We start from the raw sequence: 10,503 nt of genomic DNA on the forward strand, positions 1-10,503 counted from the left end.
CCATTTCAAACTACTGTTAACCACTCCAGTCCAGTAGGTGGCGGTAATACACCTACAAGCTGGCTGCCATCCGCAAGAGAAACTTAGAAAAAAAGAAGAAGAGCACGACCACGTTGTGTCGATGTGCTTCATGTTTTTGTAGCTTTGATTTCTCGTTTTCGTGCGAACCGTCATTTATATTATATACAGTAATATAGCGTGATTGTCGGTGGATATGGCTGAAACTGATGGTTGTCCACGCCTTGGTTTAGGCCAGCCAACTCAAGAACCACCGCGGAATTTACATCTAACACATCAGCACCAATTGCAAAACTTTCAGGCATTAAGAGACTGGAACTGGTTTCAGTCTGTGCCGACAAGCCCATGGGGTTCCAATCCCGTGTGTCCTGCTAGTAGCTACAGAGATCCAGATTATGTACCACAGCAGCCTGGTAGGTTCCACGCAGTTGTCTAGAGCAGTGTGAAAATATTATCCTTATCACACCAAACCAAAATGCCTAATTTCTGAGAACCACTTTTGTGATTCCGTTCAGTGAAAGTAATCTTTTATGATGCAGCTTTCAGGTTTCTCTAATATTGGCACAGACGACATGTTTGTGATGTTTTTCTTTCCTTATATGTTTTCATAATTCAATAAATTCTTTTGACACTTTACAGGTTATCATTTTCATGAATATCAGAAGAGGAGACAAGACTATGGCCAACAAAAACAGTTGAAAGACAGAGTAACATACATGCATTTTATTTATTTCATTTAGTATGTTAGATTTACTTCATGTAGTGCCTAGATCAGTGTGGGGTCATGCATTAATTTATATATTTGATTGGAAAATTTCTTTCCAGCGGAAAAAACAGAAAGAAGAATTATTCAGTCATTTTTGTGACACTTGTGATAGAGGTTTCAAAAACCAAGACAAATACAAAGAACACATTGACCAACATGTTAAGGTAATCCAAGCTGTTGGTAAATTATATATATTTGAACTGTAGTACCTTAAAGTAAAATTAAATAATTTTGATTTTTTTTCCCCTCCTCTTTACTTCCTCCTTAGTGTTCTTTTGATAATTGCAAGTACACTGCTCATGAGAAGCTTGTCAAAATTCACTGGAAAAATGTGAGTGATCTTGTTTAATTGTGCATAGAATTTTATGTTTATAAAACATTATGCAGATAAAAAAATAAATGCATTTTCTAATTAAATAAAAGTTTAAATAAAAGTATCAATGTCATCTTTTAGAGTCATGCCCCAGGATCAAAACAAATCAAGTTGGACACTCCTGAGGAAATTGCAAAATGGAGGGAGGAAAGAAAACGGTATAAATCTATACTCGTTACACATAAAGGAATACCTAATAGTGCAACTTGTTATCTTCATTTTAAATGTTTTAAACTTATTGTAATGCTTTTAACAATCTAATATATGCTTACTGCAGAAACTACCCAACACAATGCAATGTACAGAAGAAAATTAAAATAATGGAGGTCAAAGAGAAGAGAGGAGATGTGCTAATAACTTCTCAGTTTGGGTAGGTTATTGTTTGTATGGTTCAGCTCACGTCTTGTTAGTGGACCACTTTAGATGTTTAATTCAGTTCTGACAGTTTGCTTATTTGAGACATTGTTATTTGAGACATAACTGTTGTTTAATGCATTTCTTTATACAGGTGTTTTAAGAATCATGGCAAAGTGCATGGTGAATATTATCACGAAGGTCGTTTCCAGAATCCCAGAGGGCATACATACAGCAGACATCGACACTTGCACCTAGGTAGTGAAAAGGCGGAGGAGGTATCACCTCTTAAAGACCCTCCCCATGTTTTTGATCCACTAGGAGCTTTGGCTACCAGTGACCCAGGTTAGATAAGTCCAACCACTGATTTTTAATCCACAAATTTGTCTAAATTTATCAAAAAGCTATCCTAAGTGTTTGCTTTTGAATGAGCAAATTGTTTTACCCTATATATTGTCAGATTCCGAAAAAGAAGAGTCTGTGAAGGAGATTAAAGCTGCCATTTCTGTGGTCCCCAAAAATATGACCTCTGCACTAGGATCACTGATGTCAAGCTATGGAGAAGAGATGACAGAAAGTGAAAGTGACAAAGACCCAGAAGGTGAGCATCCCCCTTAGAAATTAATAAAAAGTCCAATGTTATTAGTTAAATATTATGTATGTTTAATAGGGGTGTAACAGTCCACAATAGTCACAGTTTGGTATGTACCTCAGTTTTAAAGTCATTGTTAGAAGATTTCTTTTCCAAAGACAAAAGCCTTCTTTTCAATGAATATGAATTTATGTTATCATATAAACTTGTTAAAAGTGGCAAACTGGCCATAATGTCTGGAACATTACAAATGCACATACCTTTCTTTAATCAAAAGCATAACTGCTACTAGATGTCTACTGTAGGTGCATTATGTAATTTATAGCAAATAACAAAAGGAATCATTATTAAGTAAGGAATTAACTGTTAACAGTTTTTGCAGAACTCTGTGAATTTAATCTGTTTTGACAGAGTAAATGAGGAGCATGTCTTGAGTGACATGAAATGCCTGTGTCCTATCTCACCTACAAGGTTTGACTCGCGGTAAGATGCGGGGTTAGGCACCGCGAGTGACCGTCCGGCGTTTCGTAAGGTTCCGCAAGGTCCACAAGCTTCCGCAAGAAAAAATTTATCAATCTAATTTTTTTCATGTGGAAAGATTGGAGGCGTAAGCACTATGCGAAAACATAAACACTGTGATCGCAATGGACTCTACTCATTGTACTTAAGGCCGAATTTGCATAGGTGGGACAGAGGTTTAAATATAAAACACAGACTATGCAATTTGAAAAAGAAAATATACATTACTCACCCAAGTTAACTGCCTAGCTAATGTTGCTAACAACAACAGTTCCCACTTTTTTTTTATTGAATGTGCTATTGGGAACTTTTTTCCTTTGTTGAATCAGAGACCAGGAGGCGTTGGAAAAGTTAGTCTTTATTGAGAACTTGCAGCGTTTCGCTGTAGTCATCCAAGTCTAACTAAAACTCAGCTCTGGAGAGTTTATATTTTTCAAGAGGGAGGGATACAAAGAGGTGGAGACAGTCTAAACCAGGGGTGGCCAACCTTTTTTGAACAAAGATCTACTTTTTAATTTGTCAGTGTGCCGAGATCTACCAGTCCAAACAGAAAGCCAGTTGCTACTCATAGCATATTTACATATTTACAGTAATGTGCACAAATCAAACAGAAAGTAGCCCCAATCCATATATAATAAAACATAATCTAATTGTAGTGACAAAGTTATTTCTCTACCTTAGTGGGAACTCTGGCACTGGGAGGCAGCAGCTAGTTTCTCGTAGTCAGGGCAGTAGGAGCTGGTTGCAAGCCTTAAGCAGGCCACAAGGTGGTCATCAGTCATTGTAGATCTGTACTTTGACTTGATAATTTTCATGTGAGAGAAAGCACACTCACACAGATAGGTTGATCCAAAAAGTGCAGTCAAGTTGAAAGCACATATTCTGAGGTTGTGATACTTCTGTTCTGGCAGTAAGTTCCAGAACTGTCCAGTCATGCCAGGTGTTGCCCTGGATTTGATCTCAATGTCATTTTGCAGTGTGAGAATCTCATTCTCAACAGCAGAGTTATCTAAGTGAAACAGTAATACAATTTTTGAGGCAATACTAACCACATCAATACTTGGACCAAATGGAAAACACAGATAGCTGGCAACAGGCTCAATGGATGCAAAATCTGTAAAGCGCCTCTCAAATTCTAACAAGATGCTCTGAACTTGCTCTTCATAACGAGCACTGTCAAGCTGCGCAAAGTCTTTGCCCTGACTCCGAAGTTCTGCCTGCATGTGAGGAAAGTTTCGCAGGTCACAATGTTGCAGCGTACTTGAAAGCAGTTGTAGCTTGCTTTTAAATGTGTTCACTAAACTGATCATGTTGATTACATGTTTGTCTTTACCCTGCAGCTCCAAATTAAAATCATTCAGCAGGTCAGTGAGATTGGTCAGGAATGCTAAATCCAATAGCCACTGGTGGTCCTCTAACTGGGCGTATTCTGCATCTTTTGAAAGTTTCAGGAAATCTTTGATGTCAGGCAGCAACTCCCGGAATCTCGCTAAAAATTTACCTTTACTCAGCCATCTAACATCCGTGTGCAGCAGCAGGTCTGTGTGTTCTGCACCGGTCTCCTCCAAATGAGCACGGAATAACCTTCTCTGTAGACTCCTGGCCCGAACGGAACACACAATCTTCATTGCAACATCCATCACTTCTTTCATGTTTAAACTCTTACCACACAATGCCTGCTGGTGGATTATACAGTGGTAATTAAGGAAGTCTGGGAAGACTTCACTCTGTTTGCACAATGCAATGAACCCATTAGTACGGCCCACCATTGCTGGAGCACCATCCGTTGTGATAGAGATGAGTTTAAAGAGGGGCAGTTGGGTCTTGTTGACAAATTCCATGAAAGCTTGGAAAATATCTTCACCTCTAGTGTGTCCTTTCAATGGCAAAATGGTGAGCAGCTCTTCTTTTGCACCCATGTCTCCAAAAACCATTCTAATGAAAACACACAGCTGTGCCACATCCACAACATCAGTCGACTCATCAAATTGAAGAGAAAAACATTCACACTGTTCAATATCCTTCCTTAACTGCGCCTCGACATCCTCTGCCATTCCCTCACATCGCCGTGTAACAGTGCCACGGGATAATTGCACGTCCTTAACGGCAGCTATAATATCACTTTTATTTTTGAAGTCACCAAATAGTGCGTCTGCAGCCTCGACAAATGCTTCTTTCACAAGTTCGCCATCCTTAAAAGACTTCTTGTGTTTTGCAAGAACGTGACTGACGCGATAAGATGCTATAGTTGCAGCCTTACCCTTGGTGTTTGGCCTGGTGAAAATGGACTGCTGTGCTGCTAACTGCCTCTTCAATTCCTGGACCTTGAAATGGCGCTCCAAATTGCCCTTCTTCGGTAAAGCCACACTCGCGTTGCAAATAAGACAGATGGACTTCAAATTTGAATAAACAAAAAAATAATCCTCTTCCCAGTCTGAATGAAAATGATATGTTTTTGGTTTTTTTGCTTCTGCCATTCTGTGTTTTACTTTGCTGAAGTTGCAGCTCTCTTAACTTCTCTACTTAAACAGTGAGTCCCTACTAATAACGTAACGTGCCTATAGCTAAAACCCTGGCTGAATTCAGATTAGCGTACTAGCATACTACTCCCGCTATTTTTGCCATATATTTATATAACCACTAATTCCGCCGGTTTAAATTTTTGGCGCACAGCTAAACGTAATCAGTGATCTTGTAAGGGTAAATAAAGAACTGCTTTTTTTTAATTTATTTTTTTAAATAAGTACAGCCTTTCCTTACTCAAGAAATATGTCTATAAAGGTTAATATTTTATGTTTTTGAGGTCACAGTGAAAAAAAAAAAAAAAAAGGAGAAAGGCAGTTTACTCTCGCGATCGACTGGAAAGCTGTCGACTGGTTGGGCACCCCTGGTCTAAACAAAGCATAGTAATGTAGTATAGGAATTAGCCTGATAACAGAAGTTCTCCAGCCCTGATCTCATCAGCATAACAGTGCCTTTCAAATGCATAGGTGCTAATCTAATCAGCCTGACAGTATCACCCAGACCTTCACATTATTCAAATTCAAATTTTATTTGTCACATACACGGTCATACACAGTACGATATGCAGTGAAATGCTTAGACAACTGCTCGTGACCTTAAAATAAGGATAATGAATAGGAAATAAATATGAAAAATAAAATAGAAGGTAAATTTAACTAAGAAAGAATAAAATAAAATATCAAATTAAAAGTTAAAATAAAATAACTGTACAGTATAAAATACACAATATAAGAAAATATATGAAGAAATATAGAACAATAACAAAAAAACAGCTGTACAAGTAAATATAAATTAACATCAGCTATTATAGCTGAACTGCCTGCCACCTAACACACTGTATAAATGCAGATCATTTACTGCTTTCTGTTTCACCCAAATGAGGATGGGTTCCCTGTTGAGTCTGGTTCCTCTTTCTTCCTATTACCATCTCAGGGAGTTTTTCCTTGCCACAGCTTGCTCACCGAGGACAAACTGACCATTTTAATTCATACAAATTCACATTTCATACAAACTTAAATAATTCTTTTGATTATGTAAAGCTGCTTTGCGGCAATGACAATTGCTAAAAGCGCTATACAAATAAAATTGAATTTAATATAGATTTTGTAAAATTTTTATGTGGAATGAAGTTAGATATAAATGGTAATAAAAATGGTCATGTCCAGGGGCTGTGCAATCCACATATTTAAAGTGACTTTTGCATCCAAATATGCTCGAAAGCGATTTTTTTAAGAAGTGGCTTGTGATGGAGTGAGGTAACTAATGACCACGAAAGGGCAGTTGTGCAGTGGTCACTAGTGTAAATGGATGTCCAGAATAACCAGAGTGAGTGCAAAAACCATATGTGTGGATGTGAAAAATGGATCAGTACTGTTTGGTGTACTGATTAAGAGACCATATTGCCTGCGGCAATAGACTGTACTGATTAAGAGACCATATTGCCTGCGGCAATGGACTGTTCAATCTGGCCTCAACAGAGAGAACAGTCTATTGTTGGAATGGCTGAGGTCCTTCACGATCTTCCTGGCCTTGGTCCACCACCACTTGCTGTAGATTGAGTGCAGGTCAGGGAGCTCGGTGCGGGTGGTGTGCTGAGCTCATCGCACCACCCTCTGTAGAGCTCGTCTGTCCTGCATGGTGCTGTTCCCGAACCAGGTTGAGATGTTTCCTGTCAGAATGCTCTCTATGATGCAGGAGTAAAAGTTCCTGAGCACCTTGGAGGGCAGTCTGAAGGTTCTCAAGCGTCTGAGGTGGTAGAGACGCTGTCAGGCCTTTTTCACCACGGTGTTGATGTGACAAGACCATGACAGGTCCTGCAGGATGTAAACACCAAGGTATTTGAAGCTGTTAACTCTCTCCACTGTGCTCTCATTGATTAAGTCCACTATCAACTCCTTTTGACGTTTAGAAGGAGGTTGTTCCTCTGGCACCAGTTCTCCAGATTCCTAATCTCCTTCAGGTAGGCCGTCTCGTTGTTATCCGAGATCAGGCCCACCACGATGGTGTCGTCAGCAAACTTAATAATGGTGGTGGAGCTGGTACTGGCCACACAGTCATACTGTGTACAAAGAGTACAGCAGGGGGCTCAGAACACAACCCTGGGTGGCTCCAGTGCTGAGAGTGAGAGAGGCTGAGACATGTCCGCCCATCTTTACTGCCTGTGGTCTGCCAGTTAGGAAATTAGAGATCCACTGGCACAGAGATAAGCTGAGTTTCAGGTGTAGCTCTTGGGTCTTTATGAGCAAAAGAAAAAAATAACATTACTTCTCTCTCTTTATGAGAGAAAGAAAAGATACAAGTCCATTCACTCTATTTAAACAAAAATGGATGCCTCGGGTCCAGCATCTTTTGCAAGCTGGTCATCTAGCCCACTTTTAGCTCAGCCAGCTCAAAAAAAAAACTGGGATTATTCTTTCATTGTCATATGTTGAATAAATTCCACTCTATTTAACTTGTGAATTATAAAAAGTGGTCCAGGTTTAACAAAGACCTTATGTACTGAAAAGTCAGAAGCGATTAGGGAATCCTTACTTTAAACGGCATAAGGTACAGAAACGCAGTAAATCACACTGTGCAGAGATATTAATATACATATATTAATGAGAAAACAAAAGTAACCAGGAACCAACTAATGTGAAATCATACTTGGTTATACTGTGGTTCTGTACCTTATGCCGTTTAAAGTAAGGATTGCCTGTGACAACAGGAAAGTTGCATGATTATTTCTGCCTTTTCATTACAGAAATTAACCAGGAGAATGTTCTCTGCCACAGCTGGTTGTAATTGTATTTGCTGCAGGTGGGGATGGCAAATGAATGACTATTGTTACCAGTGGCTTTCTTTCAGCTGAAGCTTTCAAAATTTCAGTTTCTGTCGCATATATATTTTAAATTAATGCCTAATCAACTTCATTGTTGGAATACAATATTTTTTGTCAAGCTCACTTTTATATTTTCAAATTATCTTTTTGTGGTGTTCAGTGGCGAGTGAATCACATTTTACTTTTTATTTGCCCACATGCTCCTATTTGTTTTAGTTGCACGTGCAAGTGAAATGCTTGCACTGTCCTAAGTTGCTGCCACTGCGGATGCCAACTTTTCCCGCCAGCACTTGTGAAGAAAAGCCTTGCCCGGGACTGCTGGGAGGTGCTTTTGCATTGGCAGTCTCCATTATTGTGGTTCCATGGCAGTAATCCGGTAGGCAGGAAGGGTGGTTCTCTGCCAGGTGTACAGGAGGGGGACATGGGTGTGAGTCTCATCAGAGGGGGAGGTGGCCTGCAGGCTCTGGATGGCAACTTGATTATCTTGTACTCTAATCAGAATTTCCTGCTACTTTGGTGCTAGGCTGTTTATTTCTACAATTACTACAATTTCTTAATTTTATACTATTATACCTGATTCCTATTTTTTTGTCAGGCACACCGATTCTGAAAAGCGCTCTGGCTTTAGAAGAGAACAGTGCCTTCCTCCGAGCCCATTCTAACCCAAACCAGAACAACACACCAAAGCCTGAGAGAAGGCCAACAACAAAGGAATCAGAGTTCGGCCACCAAGTACCACAGCCTTACTTGGAGTCACGTCCTCTAAGGAGCAGAGGAAGGTGTGGAGCAAGGCAAAATGGAAGACAACGCAGCAAACTTGGGCCTGGACTACAGAGATGTCGTGCTACTTTACTAGAGATGGTGAGAAGTGAATATAACATTACTTACAGTTAACCTATAGGTTTTATTTCGAGTTTAATATTAGTTCTTCCAGGGGTGCCGGCAGCCATAATCCTGTACACATGAGTCTGACATTTGAAAATGCATGCAGTAGGATAATCTGACAATTTTAAGGTGGTGTACAACATAAACAAAACTTGAAACAACCTCCTTTACTCATTCACTTGCTTATTTGACACACATGCCCTGCATAACACATGGATATTAAAGGTACAGTTCCATGAAAAACTTATTTCACCCTTCCCGCTATTATATTCCATTGCATATTTTTCAAATAATTTAGATTATCAAACATGTTTTAATATTACACAAAGATAACTAGAGTAAATACAAATCGCATTTTATATTTACTCAGGTTATCTTTGGTGATCACCAATTGTGACAAATGTGGAAAAACAGTAATGGGCACTGTTTCCATGGCACTGTATGTAATAAAGGCTTCTGGTGTGTGTACTATGAAATTCTACGGATGCCCCAGAGTTCTTTCACAGGTCCTCACTGCTAAAATGATAGATAAGCTAATGAAAAGTTATATGAAGCATGATGGTTTACAAATTTAACCTACATAGTGTTTGTATTTTATCCCTTACAGTTGTTGGCACCAGATATTCGCCATGAAAGGAATGTGGTGCTTCAGTGCATTCACTATATAATTTCCAAGGAATTCTTTGGTCTTGCTTGTAAAGACTGAAACCTCATGATGTCTGATGCTGCTACAGTAACTACAAATGGTTCTTTGTTGAGAAGAGGCACAAAAACATCCTTTCAGTTGGGATGAAAAATTGCCAGGTCAGCATACACAGAAAGAGAATACTTCCTTTGTATTACAGCCATATACTCAGCAGTAAATACGTAACACAGGACATGGAGATGACTGCTGGCAGCCGTATGGTGTTCTGCATTCAGTTGGTCTCTGTCAAGACATACTGACCCCCGAGGTGCATGTACACAAAAGCTTGCTGCAATAATAAACAGTGTGCCATACAAACATGGCCAAGTTTCAAGATGGAGATTTGACTATTACAAGTCACCCATTAGAAACAGTGTATCATCGTCACTCAGAATACTTTACAGCTGCTTCTTGCCAGGGGCCTTCAGGCTTTTTGACTCTGATTTTGTACCTCAATTGTTTGAATGACTGTGTCCCATTTTTTTTTTATGCTCATAACAGCAGAACGAAGAACTGAGCTTACACTGCTTCTGTAAATGCCATGTTTGATAAAAGTCGACAAAAGTCAGAAGACCAAGACAGTTGTTGCATATTAGTGCTTTGTTTAGCTTGCATTTAATAGTGACTAGTGAGGTTTCCATTTGTTTAAACTGCTAATCCATGAAATGTTGTAATTGTTATTTTCTGGCTGCTTAAATAATAAAAAACAAATGACTAAGAAAATAAAATAAAGATGTAAACCCATGGAGTTAGAGCAGTAACAAATTGACTGAAGTTTGTATCATATTTTAAATTTACATTCTGAACCTATTTTACTCTCACTTAACATCTGGTTAGATGTCTTTAAATGTAGGTAGATTTTACATCGTTTGATGTCTTGCACGTTATGTAAATATAATGCGTTTCTCAGTCACAAATGTTCTTACGAACGGCAGGCTCACAAGAATTTTCCTGTTCCTAAGAATTT

The 10,503-nt window shown here is 39.0% G+C and overlaps 1 protein-coding gene across 1 annotated transcript; it reads left to right on the top strand.

The window, feature by feature from the left end:
• Window positions 1-11: 11 nt before the first annotated feature.
• On the top strand, window positions 12-10,290 carry nufip1 (nuclear FMR1 interacting protein 1). The gene is made up of 10 exons (XM_053499588.1): window positions 12-431; window positions 658-725; window positions 844-948; window positions 1,053-1,115; window positions 1,239-1,315; window positions 1,435-1,527; window positions 1,666-1,856; window positions 1,972-2,112; window positions 8,562-8,827; window positions 9,459-10,290. Exons 1-10 carry the CDS (start codon window positions 215-217, stop codon window positions 9,555-9,557), a joined length of 1,320 nt encoding a protein of 439 aa, XP_053355563.1. The 5' UTR covers window positions 12-214; the 3' UTR covers window positions 9,558-10,290.
• Window positions 10,291-10,503: the final 213 nt, after the last annotated feature.

Source organism: Clarias gariepinus, chromosome 6 (assembly GCF_024256425.1).
Source record: "Clarias gariepinus isolate MV-2021 ecotype Netherlands chromosome 6, CGAR_prim_01v2, whole genome shotgun sequence".
NCBI lineage: Eukaryota > Metazoa > Chordata > Actinopteri > Siluriformes > Clariidae > Clarias > Clarias gariepinus.